General features: G+C 35.2%; 2 protein-coding genes across 12 annotated transcripts in view; one reads left to right on the top strand and one right to left on the bottom strand.

Annotated features, from left to right (window-relative positions):
• CASK (calcium/calmodulin dependent serine protein kinase) overlaps positions 1 to 18,418 on the top strand; it is a 493,794-nt gene that overhangs the window by 278,781 nt on the left and 196,595 nt on the right. The window lies entirely within an intron of this gene.
• Positions 5,867 to 13,153, bottom strand: GPR34 (G protein-coupled receptor 34). Of its 2 annotated transcripts, XM_066248973.1 has the most exons (4): positions 13,064 to 13,153; positions 12,327 to 12,425; positions 11,564 to 11,652; positions 5,867 to 7,809 (listed from the first exon to the last, which is right to left on the bottom strand). In XM_066248973.1, the coding sequence occupies exon 4, from the start codon at positions 7,728 to 7,730 to the stop codon at positions 6,591 to 6,593; it is 1,140 nt and encodes a 379-aa protein (XP_066105070.1). In that variant the 5' UTR covers positions 7,731 to 7,809; positions 11,564 to 11,652; positions 12,327 to 12,425; positions 13,064 to 13,153; the 3' UTR covers positions 5,867 to 6,590. The 2 variants fall into 2 exon arrangements, with proteins under 2 accessions (XP_066105070.1, XP_066105069.1); XM_066248972.1 differs by lacking the exon at positions 11,564 to 11,652.

The raw sequence follows: 18,418 nt of genomic DNA, 5'->3' as shown, positions 1-18,418 counted from the left end.
GTGCCCTGACCAGAGATCTAACCTCAGACTTCCACACACTGGGTGGATGCTCTACTGCTGAGCCAACCAGCCAAGACCCAATTTATGGCCTGACCTGTGGTGGTGCAGTGGGATAGAGCGTCAACCTGGAAATGCTGAGGTCGCCAGTTCGAGGCCCTGGGCTTGCCTGGTCAAGGCACATGTGGGAGTTGATGCTTCCAGCTCCTCCCCCCTTTTTTCTCTCTCTGTCTCTCCTCTTTCTCTCTCCTCTCTAAAACAATGAATAAATAAAAAATAAAAAATAAAAAAAAATTAAAAAAAAGACCCAATTTATGTTTTTTAAAAAGACATCTCAGTAATTACCATTGTACTTGGGCAGAATGAAAAGAAAATGGGAAAATGGGTGAGATATAAAACTGAGACTTATGGACACAGATAAAAGTGAAGTGATTACGAGGGTGGTGAAGGCAGTAAAGGGGGAGTAAAGAAGGACAAATATAAGGTGATGGAAAATGATGTGACTTTGGGTGATGGGCACACACACAAGCAACAGTTCAAATGCTATAGAGATGTTTACCTGAAACCTATGTACTCTTACTGATCAACTTCACCTTGTTAAATTTAGTTTCTAAATAAAAATAAATAAATAAGAAAAAAAGAAAACAAAAAACATTGTCTTAGTAGAGACAATGTGGAATAAGTCTACTAACTTGCATCCCCTTGCGTAAAATATGTTTGTTGGATACATCACAGTGGAATTAAGATCCAATGATAATAATGCATATCAAACACCTTGCCCAGTAAAGGGCACGTTAAATAAATATATCTTACTTTGCTTCCCATTTCCTCACATATGAACTTGAAGAGAGGAAATAAGCAAAATAGAAGTTAGTACAAACCTAACTAGCTAGCACTTCCCTTCCAGTTCTGAGTGTACTGTTACCACCACCCAACCAGCTCTCCATGTGTTTATCTGAAAACCACCTGAACTGAGGCACTGCAGCAGTCACTTACAGGAACATGTTCTCAACAGGGCTATTTGCTCCAAAAAAAGACACTGTGTTATCCTACGTGAGAATATTTCTATCTTATCTGAGTTGACATAATTCAGATTTTATTCTGAGTTTCCAATACTTTCTCCTTATCAAAAATACAAGTTTCTGGACTACAGTTTGCCCCCCTGTACTAAAATTAACTCAAAATGGATCAAAGATCTAAACATAAGACCTGAAACAATTAAGTACATAGAAGAAGACATAGGTACTCAACTCATGGACCTGGGTTTTAAAGAGCATTTTATGAATTTGACTCCAAAGGCAAGAGAAGTGAAGGCAAAAATTAATGAATGGGACTACATCAGACTAAAGAAGATTTTGCTCAGCAAGAGAAACTGATAACAAAATAAACAGACAGCCAACTAAATGGGAATTGATATTTTCAAACAACAGCTCAGATAAGGGCCTAATATCCAAAATATACAAAGAACTCATAAAACTCAACAACAAACAAACAATCCAATAAAAAATGGGAAGAGGACATGAACAGACACTTCTCTCAGGAAGAAATACAAATGGCCAACAGATATATGAAAAGATGCTCATCTTCTTTAGTTATTAGAGAAATGAAAATCAAAACTGCCATGAGATACCACCTCACCCCTGTTAGATTAGCTATTATTAACAAGACAGGTAATAGCAAATGTTGGAGAGGCTGTGGAGAAAAAGGAACCCCCATACACTGTTGGTGGGAATGTAAAGTAGTACAACCATTATGGAAGAAAGTATGGTGGTTCCTCAAAAAACTGAAAATAGAACTACCTTATGATCCAGCAATCCCTCTACTGGGTACATACGCCAAAAACTCAGAAACATTGATACGTAAAGACACATGCAGCCCCATGTTCATTGCAGCATTGTTCACAGTAGCCAGGACATGGAAACAACCAAAAAGCCCCTCAATAGATGACTGGATAAAGATGTGGCACATATACACTATGGAATACTACTCAGCCATAAGAAATGATGACATCGGATCATTTGCAGCAAAATGGTGGGATCTTGATAACATTATACGAAGTGAAATAAGTAAATCAGAAAAAAAAGGAACTGCATTATTCCATACGTAGGTAGGACATAAAAGTGAGACTAAGAGACATTGATAAGAGTGTGGTGGTTACGGGGGGGAGGGAGGAGAGGGAGAGGGAAAGGGGGAGGGGGAGGGGCACAAAGAAAAGTAGATAGAAGGTGACAGAGGACAATCTGACTTTGGGTGATGGGTATGCAACATAATTGAATGACAAGATAACCTGGATATGTTATCTTTGAATATATGTATCCTGATTTATTGATGTCACCCCATTAAAAAAATAAAATTATTAAAAAAAAATACAAGTTTCTTTACAAGTTCATGATGTCTATTGGTGCCTGACATAAAAGGCTCTCTTATCAATGTCATATCTGTTATGAATTTTTTTCTAACTTTGTGCTTTTATTTTTATGGTTTTTGACCAAAAAGAATCTACTTTTTTAAGTCAAATCTATACATTTTCCCCTATGATTATTTCTATTGTCTTATCAATAGAAAGTTCTATCCCATCCACAGATGAGTTAGTCATATATTTTAAGTCTTTTAATGGATCCATTATTTACAGTTAATTCTTTGATCCACGTGTGTGTGTGTGTGTTTGTGTGTGTGTAAGAGAGAGAGAGAGAGAGAGAGATGAAGTGAAGCTGTATGTTGGCTTTTTATTTTAAATAAGGACAACACTGTTTATTAATCCATCCCTCCTTTTCCCAATGAATTTTGTGGTATCTACTTGCGGTGGTTCTCTCTGAGAGAGGAAAGTGAATCAGAGTCACTCAGGACATGTTTTAAAATTCACTTACCCCTACTTTGCAAGATTCTGGCACATCTCGACTAACATATTCTTAGCTTTCCCTCTAACTTGTTCCTGTTCCTACCCTGTTGAGAGCCATAATTAGTCATATGATCTTCTCACATATTGTTGAAGGTCTGCATAGAAATGTGTATTCTGTTCCACTGATGAGTTTATCTTTGCATCTATTCCACAGTGTTCTCCTTATAACTAGAGGATGAGAATATATTTTAATATTCGGTAAAATAAATTTCCAGTCCTATTTTGAGAGGCTGAATAACAATTAGCCCATTAATATGTTTCTGCAAAATCCAGGTTGCCTGTTGAGAAAACTCAATTCCATGCTGTTTTTCTCTTATGGATAACTTTCAGTAAGGCCTTGCCTCAAAGAGTTGTAATTATATTAGTTCTACTTTTATATCAGCAGGACTTAAAAATTCATTTTAAAAAATTGAAAACACTATGGTATACTACTCAGCCATAAGAAATGATGACATCGGATCATCTACAACAAAATGGTGGGATCTTGATAACATTATACGGAGTGAAATAAGTAAATCAGAAAAAAACAAGAACTGCATGATTTCATACATTGGTGGGACATAAAAACAAGACTAAGAGACATGGACAAGAGTGTGGTGGTTACGGGGGGGGGGGAAAGTGGGAGGGATGAGAGGGAGGGAGAGGGAGGAGGGGAGGGGCACAGAAAACTAGATAGAAGGTGACGGAGGACAATCTGACTTTGGGTGATGGGTATGCAACATAATTGAATGACAAGATAACCTGGACATGTTTTCTTTGAAAATATGTACCCTGATTTATTGATGTCACCCCATTAAAATTAATAAAATTTATGTATTAAAAAAATTGAAAACAAAACCTTCCGTACTAGAATAGAATTTTCTTTTCTAGTGACCTGATCTTAGAAATTCAAGCACCATCAAACCCAGTCCTTCCTGGAGTACTTTTTCAAAACTAACAGCAATACTCAACATTTAGGTCTGACTCTGACAGCCAGGCACTTAATTTTGCCCCTGTTTGGCTATGCATATGTGAGATGTTACTTAGAAACTATTTCTGGAGAAAGTGAGGATACAGTACTTCTGAATTTCCTTTTTTTATGTGCTTCTGGAACTAAACTGGGCTGGGGGAGGCAAGGACAGTGTTTCCTGCTTGCATACACTAATAGCGTAATAATAAATAAAAGGTTATGTGTAATAAAGAGCCTTAAATTTGGTGTATCAGGAGCATGCTTTTTTTCTAAAAATTTAGAAACATTCTCAGGACTCAGGTTACTCTAAGGCATGTTACTAGTGAAACTTCTATTGGTAAACAAAATTTGTTATGAACTTTTAGGCAGGTTGACTTTTATCAAAATTTATCTTACCACGAATATAGCAAGAATTGACTCAGTGTACTTTTTAATTTTTTTAAGACTGCCATTGTACAGGGCTTTATAGAGATCATCTCACTTAATAAAATTTTGAGATAGCTTCTAGAACTATGAGTATATTTGTTTCTTTTACTATCATAAAACTAATAATATACAATGTAATTTAATCATTCAAACTATATGTTTACAACAGATACATGTAGGGATATGAAATATTTACCAGTAATGCAAAAAAAATTAATTTTGAAAACATGAGGGAAAAGCAGTATTTAAGCTTATATAAACAAATGCTGGATTTCAATTAAGTGATATTTGTTAGTATTGTCAAAGCAAGGCAATTAATATAAATTTTATTATTTTGTCTGCCTCTAATTTTTCTGCAAATTTTAATTTTTATTCTTGAATGTTTTTTGTTTTTTAAAGAGTTCTGCATCGACCTATTCTTTATTCAACCAATTGTGTGCGCTTACCGAAATAGAGCTGACTGTACACTAATTGTATACAAGACAAATATCATGAAAATAAATTCAGCCCTAACAAAATTTTTTCATACTTTTTTTTTCACCCTTTTTTTTCACACCCTTCAATATTGATTTCTCAGCCAATGGTGTACCTGAAGTTTCGAGAAGTGTTCTGACTATAAATAATTCTCATACTCTGTGACAGAAATTTATGAATGGTTCCTTGGAGTTTGTCGTAACACACTTTTACATATTCAAATAGTCGATGGCATTCTGATTCTGTGTCTGACCAAAGAACAAATGCCAGCCAAACATTTAAGAATGGTTGCCTTAATGACATCTCCTTATTACAATTGTATGTTGTTCTATGTAGCTATGTCCAGATAGGGCTAGGGGGAAAAAAACCAAACATACCCCTTTTCAATTCTGTTAAGTACCTCTTTCCCCCACCACCATCTCCTCCCTGTTCCATTCATCCTTCTGTTCATTCAGGCATTCATTCAATTATTTAACAAATGTGTATTGATCTCCTGTATGCCAGGCAAGGCATTATACTCTGTTGATTTAGTGATGAATAAGATCCCTCTCTCTTAGATCTTACTCTCCAGTTATTTTTGAACATTCATGAAAATTTCAGAATTTGCTCCTTTTAATTTTAGTGTACAATGTTCTTAATTTTTATGAACTATTTCAAACACTCGAAGATATACGAAAAATAATATAACAAATGCCACATACTACCACACAGGTTTAACAGACATTAACATTTTGCCATGTTTGTTTCAACTCTCTCCAGATTTAAAAAAAATCTCTCCAGATACAGCTATTTTTAATCTTCAGTTGATATCCATCTTGTATATATTACATGCATGTTTAATTTTATTGTGTAACTATAGACCCATAAAGAATATGGTACTGTTTCATGTGTTTTGTATTTTACATAACTGCTTTCACATGTTACATACCTTTTTGCAGTTTGTTTGTATTTTATTCAACACTGTCTTGGAGAATTTTGTTGATGCATGCAGTTGCAGTTCCTTTCACTGACATACTGGCAGTACTTTTTTGTGAATAAGCCACAGTTTAGTTCTCCATTCCTTTGCTGATCCATATTCACTTAGGTTGTTTCCAATTGTTTAGTATTATGAACAGCAGTTCACTGAGCATCATTACCTATGTTTTTGTGTATACATGTTTGAGGTTCTTTAAGATGTACAGGGCGTGCACATCTTCAACTTTATCAGAGTTGGTTCAAGGTGGCTAGGTTTTAAATCCTTGTGCTAGGCTATTGAATTCTTAACCCATCTGTTGTTTGATTTTACTGCACAAAATTTAAGGGTTTTTTTTTTTCATTTTATCTAGGAAGTGATAGATATTAGGTGATTTCATTTTTTATTAGTTTATTATCATTTCATCTGTAATAGAGGTTTAGATATCAGTGGATACAGTGGCAAATGTACAAGCTTTTTAAGTGACAATCAACATATTTTCTGACATTTTTAATCAGTCCTCAAATCATTTAACTTACTTTTAAACACACTTTAGTTCTAGGTGCTTAATGTTGAGTAATTATTTTAGTGACTTGAGAAACTATGACATTTTCTTTAATTATTCTGTTGTTAAAGCCATAAATTTCACTTAACTTTATAATCTATGTCAAGAATGTTAGCTTAAGAATATATTTTTAAAAGAATTACATACAGATTTAAAATCTATGGTAAAGTGTAAGCTTTTCTTTTTCTTGAAATATTTTACAATCAAGCAGATGAAATATCACAAATAAGAGCTTTGAGACGATCTGAGCCTTATAAATGCTAGAGTTTTGTAATCTTTAGTTCTTCATGGAATTAAGAGTCTTTTTAATATGTTTACCTCAAATGCTTTAAGAAATAGTCTGAATTTTAGCTGCAGCACACGTATCATGAAGGGAGTATCCTGGTTTAAATTCTGAAGTGCTTTCACTCCTGCTCGATTCCCCTTGAAATCTTCTAGAAAGAAGTTGGCACATTATTTTGCGAATATTACTAGACATCAGGAAATACATGACTGGATCTAAGCAGCTATTGAAAGATGAGAATACTAGCATGATCTCATTGGTTTTGTGAACGATTTCCTTCCAATAACAAGATGACACATTTAGCTGTACACAAATATAGACAAATCGGAAGGCATGATAAGGAACAAAACATATCGTAAAAATGATAAGCACAATAAAGGAATTCCGGGCTGTTGTGGCATATTTGCCAGAATTAGGGAATTTTGACCTCCTCTTAGAAATCCTCAATAGATTCTTGCCAATCTTAATATATGAAAGAATTATTAGTAGGAAAATTAGCCAGAACATTACCACAAGAACTAAATTAAAAATTGCTTCTCCTTTTGCATTAAGTTTATCTCTGTAATGGAAACACATTGTGGAATTGTGACCTCCTTTCTTAAGGGTTAAAATAATCATAGTTAAAAATCCAGCAAGAGCAACTGTCCATACTGTACAGCAAACATAAATACTTTGTTTGGTTGTTACTGCCTTCCTTTGTTGTATAGACCGATTAATTTTTATGTAGCGATCCAAACTGATGAATCCAAGCAAAATAATACTAATGTACATGTTCATATAAAATAGTGTTCCCACAACCTTGCAGAAAATCACACCTAGTGTCCACTTGTCTTGGTTTATGTGGTACATTATTCGAAAAGGGAGGCAGAATATTAGTAAGAGGTCTGCAATGGCTACATTAAGGAGGTAAATCTGAATGGAATTTCTTTTGCGGTGAATACCCAGAAATACATAGAGAGCAATTATGTTGCCAACCAGTCCCATGATGAAAATAACAGAGTAGAATGCTGTTAACACACTAGAGAGTACTTTTTCATCCATGGAACAGGCAGTTGAATCCGATGCTCCTGAGAAGTTGTGTGGTGGTTGGATGCTGTGGTTAGTTATAAAGCACACTGCCTGGGAGGAGCAAGGTGAGCTGCTGACTGAAGTAGTCGTCATTGTTATGGTATGACTTGTCATCATCTTCTGTAGGGATCAAAATATGAAGATACCAAATGACATGTTCCTCATGTGTAACTTTTATAAGGCCTTCAGACTTTTCCTACAACAGAATGCCAAACATTGAGTCATTCGCCATTTTAATAAGTTACTTTAACTCCAAGCATAAATAATAAATGATTTCTTTTGACATTGTAAGAAATTTGCACCATTTGAGTATTTACACTATATATGTAGCAGCATTATGGTATCAAAAACAAGCAGCAAAAACATAGTAAAATCTTATGGAATATCTTGCTCCAACCTTTCCTGTGGCTGTGGTATATGTTCAAGGCTTGTTTTATTTGTGTTAAAATAAATTACTGCAATATGAAATTATTTTTGTTTAGGCAGGTTGTTATAGAAATAGAGATGGAGGTAAAGAGGAATGACAGCTCATATTTTTCAAAGATGAGCATCAATTTCCCTAAGGGTAGTTACAGCCATAAGTGAGCTGGGCCCACTGCTAGCCGCTACCCAGCTTCCTGCCTGGAGTCCTTCCCTCATATGTGGCATTCATTCTTTTTGACATGTGTTTGCCACATGGCATGTGACAGGTAAACTGGGGAAGTCTCTCATTCCATGGTAGGAATAGAGAAAAGGATCCTAAATGTCATCCTTTTTAACGTAGGACCAAATTGGACATACTAAAATCATTTGCCTACAGAGGCAAGCAGTTAATATAAAGACCCAGGGAACATAGGACCTGCCTCATCAGGCAGACTTTTGTAACCCTGCACAGGAGAATAAAGCAGCCAAACAACTGAGTTGAGCGGTGACACAACCAAGGAGTCACGTCAGAACGTCTCCTGACCTAGAAAGGTAGAGCATAGAGTGATAATGTAGAAGGAAAACAGATCTACATCCAAGATTTTGAAAGTAACCTACTGCAGCCTAAATATGCCCTGACTTAGGTAATTCTAAACTAAAACCTTATTGGAAGGTAGTGTGTGAATCCCACTTGTTTGTGGTAGCGGAGAATGTTAGCAATGCTACGTGTTACTGGCCCTTTCCTGGGCATTGCCTGCTGTGAATAACACAGTCTGAGAGGTCATCTTAAAGAGCTAGAGGACATGAAGAGCACGTTCCGGTCTCATCTCGTGCCTTTCTTAAGTGTCTGCCCTTTTTCTCTACAGCAGCCTCTTAATAGGTATAACATAAAGACATTCAGACCAAGGTTATCAAAAGCAGACTTAACTCTGGTTTTAATCTTTTCTAAGCCTAAGTTTCCTTGTTTGTAGACATGCAAAATGCTAGTGAAGAACTTAACCCTGGCATATAAGGAAGAGCCTGATGAAAGTAGCTTTAAAAATACACACACACACACACACCCTCTTTTTTCTTTCTTTTTTTTTTTAGCAGAGACAGAGAGAGTCAGAGAGAGGGATAGATAGCGACAGACAGACAGGAATGGAGAGAGAAGAGAAGCATCAGTCATCAGTTTTTTCATTTTTGACACCTTAGTTGTTCATTGATTGCCTTCTCATATGTGCCTTGACCGTGGGCCTTCAGCAGACCGAGTAACCCCTTGCTCGAGCCAGCGACTTTGGGTCCAAGCTGGTGAGCTTTGCTCAAACCAGATGAGCCCACGCTCAAGCTGGCGACCTCAGGATCTTGGACCTGGGTCCTCCACATCCCAGTCCAATGCTCTATCCACTGTGCCACTGCCTGGTCAGGCTACACAGCTTTTGATTAATCTCATTTTAGTAACTATTTCATACCCAGATGAGTACTGCTTGGGAAACAAAGATGAAACAAGACAGAGACCCTGTTTCCAGTAAACATTTTTGTAGGCATGTACATTCAAACTCTGAATGCTGTAATGTAAAGTGGATTGGAATCACAGCAATTAATTTACTGATTTAGCATTTTACACATACAAAATATATATGGAAGAACTTAGCATTTCTTAACGCTACCTATAATTTAATTAAGAAGAAACAATTTTGGTACTGATAAAAAGTTCAAGTTTAAAATTGTTTCCATGAAAGAGGAACTGGTGAAGAGGAAGTTACGTAATCCTGGTTAAGAGCCAAATTTTTGTGGATTTCAGGGCAACAGAGGGAGGAAGACAAGAGAACGGGGTCTAGTGTTTCATGTGCCTCAACTGCAGGAAGACAGTTTTCATAAAGTAGATAGAAACTTCCAGGCATGTTGTTTTGTGTTATGAAATTCTAAGAGAAAAGGGCAATCTAGGAAGAATGGCAGGCTGCCAAAAAATGAAGCTGATAATGCAACCTAAATTAGCAGGAAGGGGAGGGGGCACCTGTAGAGCGCCCTGCATTGTGTAGTCGCATAGGGAGCTGGTCCAGGCTCAGGTAGAAACATCTCATAGCCGTTGATGAAAGGGAGTTAGGCATCACAAGTGATGTGATTTTGAGAGCTCATCTAGATAGTTGAAATGACTTTAAAAACTATGTTTGTTTGTTTTTTCTTTTCCCATGCTATATTTTAAACTCCATTCGGATTAGAAACCAAGCCTATTTTGTTTGCCTTTGTGTACCAACTGCTCAGCACAATAAAAATTGTTGAATGAAAGAGGGAATTTAGTAGAAAACTGTAAAGGTCTACATGTAAATATATTAAAATCCACCGTTCAAGTACATGAAGGGCTTCAGCTGCCTTAACAGAACCACAATTGCAATTGACTGCAGTTGCCATATTAGTAGTGTGATGTGGCAGCAACAAAAACTAACCCATTCTTTAGATGAGTTCATAGACCTAGAGTGTCTTAAATGAAGATTGTTGCTGCTAATCTGGTTCTGTCCCAAGCTAGGTAGGGTTCCACCCAGAATGCAGTGTTTCATCTTCAGCATCACACTTAGAAAAGGCCACAGAGCCAATGGGGATAAAAGCCCAAATGATGTCATAGGAGTGAGTTAAAGGAAACAGGCACCTTTGCCTGGTATGTGAACACTTTACAAGGATGTGGAGAAAAGGTTTTCATCTTATATGTGTCTTCAGAAAGCAGAACAAGAACCAGTGAGTAGAAATTGCAGAGACATGTTGCCTTCTTTTAAGGAAATGCTTTTTTAGAATGAAACAATCTATCTTGCCAGGCAATAAGGGTCTTACCACCAGAGATTTCCAGACCACCACGAATTGTGTAATTTGTAGAAGAGATTCTCAATGGTTCTCAGTCCTGGCTGCATATTAGAATCCCCTAGAGGGCTTTATAAAGATACCAATGCCTAGCTTCATCCCCAGATCTGATTTAATTGGTCTGGAATTGGCTGCAGGCAATGGTTTCCTTTAAAAGCTCCTCAGGGGATCCTAACATGCATGCAGAATTGAACCCTTGAGGTAGATAGCTGAACCATTAAATACTATTTATTTAGCATTTGCTGTGTACCAGGCAGTATGTTAAGCACATTTATGATCTTTCATTTACATAATTCTTATAATAACCATGTGAGGTAGGTATTACAGAAGAGGTCATGAGAGAACAAGAGATTATGATCTTGAGCCATGACCGTACAGATCTTAAATGGTGGTACCCAAGTTGGGACTCAGATATGTCTAGGTTTTAAACCCACGATCCTTTTCACCAAGCCTTTCTCCTCCTAATCACCTATGATCAGTATTTTCTTTATTAATGCTGAGTTCTGTCAGCAATATTTTGTTTGATATGATTCCTTTAACGTTATCCACATTAGCGATTCTAACGAGATTATGCCATCTAGCTTTACTTATTATTTACTTATTTTACATTTTATTTGCTGTGTCCATTATAGCAAGTAATAAGTACAGAGTACAGAACCACAAATCATTTTTCAGAATATTCAACACTTCCTCAGAGCATATCTTCTCTAACTTACTTCTAGGCCTGATAGCCTTGGTCAAGATGTTTTTAGAAAGCTGTTAGCTTAAAAAAACGTATCCTGAAACCATTTCCTTGAGCTCTAATCTGCAAATAAAATAAATAATAGTTGGACAAGATCACCAATAAAACTTTCTACTTTTGCTTTTTCAAGCTTAAAGAAAATAAAGCAAAAGTAATACATTCATTTGAATAGCAGTAGTAGCCATAACTTAGAACCATGTATTAGACAGCTAGTGTCCAGTCATTTATTAACAAATTTACAGGTTAAATTCTGTTTTAAATTTAATGGCTGCTTTTTGCCTGTTTACAATGTGTCAATAAGGTTAAATCTGATATTTAACCACTATCTGTGTTTTTAAGGCCATTTATTGATGTTTTTAAAACTACTTATTTGTTAAGAATGGCCAGTGAAGACAGGAAACAAACCACTGTGTTTATATGGTGAATTAATTTCCCAGTGAATATTACTTATGATTCATGTGATATACTGAAATGCTCACAATGATTTTCTGATAGTAGATGGTAAATGATTTTGTAATGTTGTTACTGGGCAAATCCTGAAGTTTGCAACCCTGTGTTAGTGCTGCCTTGTTCCTACTCCCACCACCACCCTACCTTTGCCAATATTTTTCAGCTGGTTTATGTAGGAGCTTCATGAACCCAACAGATTCCATTGTGGCTTCCAATGAGCAAAAGCTTTTTAAATGCAGTTTAAGGGTGTTTGTGAAAACTTCACATTGCTATGTTAAAGTACATACCTGTTTGGTAACAGTTGCAACCTATAACCACTTGTGGTTTGACTGAATCATGATAATGACTGACTCATTCAGGCCATGCATCAAAAGTTGCATTAGTTGCTGCATACAGAATGAAAATTGAAAGCATGTTATTTTGGAAATAATACTGTTAGTAGTACATTAGGTTTTGTTATAAACTTACCTATGTCTAAAAAGCCATTTTTAAAATTTTAGTTAGTTGAATTAACTAAAGTCTATTTTGCATTAACTTTTCTCTCATAGACACCTTATTTACTTCTGAAGCACAAAACTTAAAGTTTAATAGGTCTGGTAATTACCATAAAATAATAACAGTATATAATAAAGAAAATACTATTGTTGAAACTAGGGAGACAACATAACTTAATAAAGTTAATGAACATTTATAATACACTGGAAATAAAATCTGTTGCATATGAAAATAACTTTTAACTGATTCAAGTAGATCTGCAAGTCTAAATAGCAATATACAAAATGCAGTATACACAATTTGACAATATTGGGAGCATGAGTTTCAAAACCTCCAGTGTCCTAAAAGACAGACATCAAGTAACTAAGAAGACAAGCAGGTCAAGGGAGAGGCATCATTCAAGCAGTTTATTCAAGTTTCTAAAAGCAAAGGGTCACCATGAAGCAGGCTTCACTGCTAATATTCAGATACATCAAATTCTAACTGAAATACTGGATCATTTATGTAGTTGAAATCAAGGAATACTCACAGTTCAGGCTCTGTTGAAGTAAAAGACACTGAACCCCAAGCTCCTCTAGGCACAGAGACTTCTTCGTGTGTCAGCTGGCTTCCTCCATCCGGTCCTTTGTGCAGTTGGTTAAGGTTTTCTTCTTTTTTTTTCATATTTGCATATGGTGATAGCTTGTTTTTTTTTTATTTTCTTTTGTTTTTTCAATATGAAAACCTCACGCTTCTTGTGAAAATATTTAAAAGCCCTACCATGATGTAACAACTTTATCTTTAAGCTCAGTGAACACTTAATTTTAGGCAATTATTTATATCTTTTATGTGGAAACCTTCACCTTGACAATTGTGGGAAGTTTTTTCTATCCCTCAAAATAAAGAAGCTTTTATAAATTTTGAGCAGAAATATGCATTGCCTATTTTTTGTAAGAAATGATACAGAATATGCTATATAGACTTTTTCCTTGAAAACATTTTATTATTTACAAAGTACAATAGTGAGGGAAAAGATGCATAAGTAAAAATATAAATTCACACATCACAAAATAATAACTGTTGTCACACTATCTGTAATAGAATAAATACTTCATTAATTTTTATATTTGATCACATAATTTTTAGAAATTAATTTTCTGTTAATTCATTTTATATGCTGAAAGTGTATAATTTTAGCAAAGTAATATTTAATCAGTATAATTAAATGCTAGCCAATATTCCTAATTTTTTAATTTAGGAAGAATCTTAACATAATACGACTGTTATTGGAGCTCATAAGAGCATGTTCTGGGCTGTGACAATACTGAGAAGAAATTTCGGATAATTCTTTGAAATGTAAATTGTAGTTTACAAGAGTTGCTGGTTCTTGGGGAGCAATATTTCTTTTTATTTTAACGTCCAAAATTTGCACTATATTTGGTAGATAACCAGGAAGCCATAAACAGTGATAAACACCATTATTTGATCAGGTTTGCTGGTGACCTATTGCAGAAAGGTAGAGCTTAGTTGACTTAGGGTTACTTCTGTGGCCGTGTGCTATATGGACTTTTAAAACACAAGCATTTAATTTATTTCTTTCTAGATTCATTTTAGAAGTTTATTCATTCACATAAAATGGCATTCCTGTATTGAATGATACTAACCTTAGTAATGAATTATTCATTAATTTTTTAAAGTTCTATTTGATCTGTACATTATTTTAGTATATTTTCATGTATTCCTTTAAAACATGGGATTTATTTTCTAAAACAATCTTCTAATTTTAGAGCTAAATGAGCTTTGTGATGGCATTCTCCCTGTTTTATCGCCAGGATAAACTCTCTCAAGCAAATTGAAATATCTCCTATGTTTTAAAGAAAATAATGAAAGAATTCTGCAGTTTTGGGTTTGGTCCTAATCTGATTTTTAACCACTACCTGTCCATTTATGTAATTGCTGGCCCTGAAGTTTCATGCCACTTTTTTTTGTTGTAATTCAAAATGAAGAAAAGTGAGTTTTCATTTTCCCCATAATTGTTACTCAGCAGCTTTGTTTACACTTAATAATATTTAACTTATTGAGCTTTAGCTAACATTCTAATTATTTCTGGGTGCATACACTTTTCTGAACATCATATTCTCCAGATCGTTTAGTTTGTTATAAATATGATGCATGGCACAGGATATTTTTAAATTGCTAGAATAAAATCATTTTGTAGCTCTTAACTCACCACAGCCCCCACCGAGAACTCTGAGAAGGAGGATGATTACTGCATTGGCCTGGTTTGATTACTCTATTAGTCTGGCAAAAATTTTGTGTGTATGTGTTGTTTAAAAAAAAAAAAACATAATGTTAATTTTTACCATCTAAATGGTTTTTAAATGTACAGCGTTAAGTATATTTATATTGTGCAACAGTTCTCTAGAACTTTTTTATCTTGCAAAACTAAAACTATATACCGACTAATTACTAATTCCCCCTCACCCCTCCCACCACTGGCAGCCACCTTTCTACTTTCTTTGATTTTGCATACGATCATTTGAATTGAATTATACAATATTTTTCCTTTTATGACTGGCTTTTTTCATTTAGCATAATATCACCAAAGTTCACCCATGTTGTCACATATAACAGGACTTCCTTCTTTTAAGGCTACATAATATCACATCATCTACCCACATTTTTCTTCTTTTTTTATAATTTTATTTTAAAAATTTAATGCGGTGACATTGATCAATAATAGTAATAGGTCTCAGGCAAACATTTCTATAGCATTTGAACTGTTGATTATGTTGAGCACACATCACCCAGTTTTTTTTTTCTTTAAATGTTTATTTTATTGATTTTAGAGAGAGAGGAAGGGAGAGAGAAAGAGACAAGGAACATCGATCTATTCCTGTATGTGCCCTGACCCAGAACCAAACTGGCAACCTCTACACTTTGGGTTGATGCTTTAACCAGCAGAGCTATCCAGCTAAGACTGTCCACATTTTCTTTATCCATTCACCTGTCACTGGACATTTGGATTACTTTCACCTCTTCGCTATTGTGAATACTGCTGTGGAAAACAAGGGTGTGCAAATATCTTTTCAGACCCTGGCAGGATTTTTTTTCTAACTAAATAGAAATTTGTTAGCATTCATAAAAGCAAATATAAATATTTTCTTCTATACCATGTTAGCTATTTTTCCACACCAAAGCCATCCCTTTTCAAAATGTTAATTGTATTTTTTAATCTTCAGTTTCCTGGCCCTACTGTGACCGGATTTGAATATAGTCTTCTTCTAGTTCTTTCTTTATATGAGCTTTTTCCTGTTCATTCTGAACTTTTTACTTTATGTCTATGTTCTTATTCATTCCTATATATCCTTTTCCCCTCACCCTTCCTTTTTCTCTTTTGTTGGTATCTTAGCTTTTTATTTATATAAAGATAAAACTTTTTGTGACAGCATGGATGGACCTGGAAAGTATTCTGCTAAGTGAAATAAGCCAGTCAGGGAAAGACTAGTACTATATGATTTCCCTTATATGTGGAATCTAATGAACAAAATAAACTAGTAAACAAAATAAAAACAAACTCATAGATACAGAGAACAGACTGACTGCAGTCAGAGGGGAGAGGGGTTGTGGGCTGGGTAAAAAAGAGGAAGGGATTAATTAAGAAAAAAAAACAACTCATGGACACAGACAACAGTATAGTGATTATGGAGGAAAAGAGAGTGGGAGAAGGTAGAAGAAAGTAAAGGGGGGGGATAAATGGTGGTGGAAAGAGATTTGACTTGGGGTGGTGAGCACACCATATAATAAACAGATGAAATATATATATACATATATATATACATGTGTGTGTGTGTGTGTGTGTGTGTGTGTGTGTGTGTATATATATATATATATATAAAATAGAATTGTACTCCTGGAACCTATATAATTTTATTAACCAATGTCATCCCAATAAACTCAATTTTTAAAAAAAAGGTAAAAGTAAAAAAGAAGAAATAAATGGATATACTTGTTTGGTGCCACCTATTAACTGATACCACTGTCCTGTTTATCTAAATCCAACCCTGGTTAAATTCGGCTTACCACCTATTCCAGGTTGAACCCTGCCAGCTAAAATGAGGACTGCTAGGTTTAAACCCACAATCATGCCGATTGGTCTTACTTAAAATATATGACCACAAAGTGGGTCCATGTGCCTCCAGCAGTCTTGCCATATTTCCTTAGTCTGGTGGTTCTCAAAATATGGTTCCCAGACCAGTAGCATCAATATTACTCAGGAACTTGTTAAAAATGCACATTCTTGATTTCATCCCAAACCTTATGAATCAGAAAAATCTGTGTGATTCTGATGTTATGGTTTAAGAGTGACCGCCTTAGTCAATTCATGCTCCTGTCCTTTGAAAATACTTTTTCACACCTTCACTCTTCTCAAATTGCCAACATCCTCCTCCCCTTCCCCACTTCCACCTGATGTTCGCTTTTTATTTCAGTGTAAATGGAACATAGAAGTGCTCAGAAGAGAACTTCCTCATCTTCCTTCATCTACATCTACAGTGCCCCACACACTTCCTTCTTTGCTGTCCCCACGGCCAACCCCTCACCCCGGTTCCCACTTGTGTATTGCATGCCATCCCCTCTCTCTCCTGGGAAAGTATTTCCTCTCTATAGATCTTCTCCATCAGCACACAAATGTCTCTTTTCAAAAAAGAAAGCAAAAACAAACCTTCCTAAAAATCTCTAAGTACTGCTATTGAGGACCTATATATATATATATCTATTGGATATATTGTTATGTGAAATTTTTGAATATTTATATGTGTTTTTCTATTTTCAAAAAAAAATAGTGGAAGGATAAACAAACTAATACCAGTAGTTCCCAATAAGAAGGGAGAGGTTGGCAATGAGGAGAGAGGACAAAAGCTAGACCTCTCTGAATGGCATTTGTTTACAGTTTTCACATGTTTTATATAATTAAAACACCAGATGAGGTAAAAATCTAAGTGAAACAAATTGACCTCACTACATAAAAAATCGAAAGCAAAACCACATTTTAAGTGACTGTAAAATAGTATGGGGTTGCTTTTACATCACTATAGACTTACAGGAACATTCAAAGGCTAGTACAAAGAATTGCAGGCACCTGTGACTCAGATTTCCTGTGTGTTAACATTTTCCTGTATTTGTTTTATCCTTTTCAATCTCTCACTCTCACCTATCTCTTTATCTACCTATTTTCCTAAAAATAAGAAATTATCTTAATAGCCACCATAAAATGATCATAATCATGGAATTTATATTGAAAGAATACTATTATATAATCTATAGATCTTTTTTTAATTTCTTAACTAGAGGCAGGCCAAGTGTCTTCTTTCCCCCTTCTGGTTTCTTACCTCCCATGCCCACAGAGAGCAAGGTCAAGGCCAGAGAAAAGGAGTGCCCAAGAAAGACAGTGAATTCCCCAGGAGCCAAGCTCAATTGCAGTCATTTAATCTTATTCTTCTTACTTAGGGGTGAAATGAGTAAAGAAAATAAAGAGGGTAATTGGAAAAGTGGACAAAGAAAGGACCATCAGTATCCCCTAAGAGGGGGGATACTGAAGTTTCAAGAAACGTATTAGCACAAGGTGTAAAATATATTTTTTCTTAAACAAATGTAGACAGTCATTAAAGGAAGTGAACATTGCATGAAAAAGGCAGAGAATATATCTTTCTTGATCGTCCATGCTTCCTGAGTAATTCCTTTTTAATTTTATTTTTAATTATAGATGACATACAGTATTATATTAGTTCCAGGTGTACAACATAGTGAATAGAATCTTGGGTGATTCTTAGCACCATACCCTAATCTTGGAGGCAAATAATTCTTGAAAAATATTAGATAAAAGAGGTAAGTCTTTGGAGAAATC

The sequence above is a fragment of the Saccopteryx bilineata genome, chromosome X (assembly GCF_036850765.1).
Source record: "Saccopteryx bilineata isolate mSacBil1 chromosome X, mSacBil1_pri_phased_curated, whole genome shotgun sequence".
In the NCBI taxonomy this organism is placed as follows: Eukaryota; Metazoa; Chordata; class Mammalia; order Chiroptera; family Emballonuridae; genus Saccopteryx; species Saccopteryx bilineata.
Note: the sequence above shows the minus strand (reverse complement) of the source record. Positions and strands in the feature narration are given on the sequence as shown.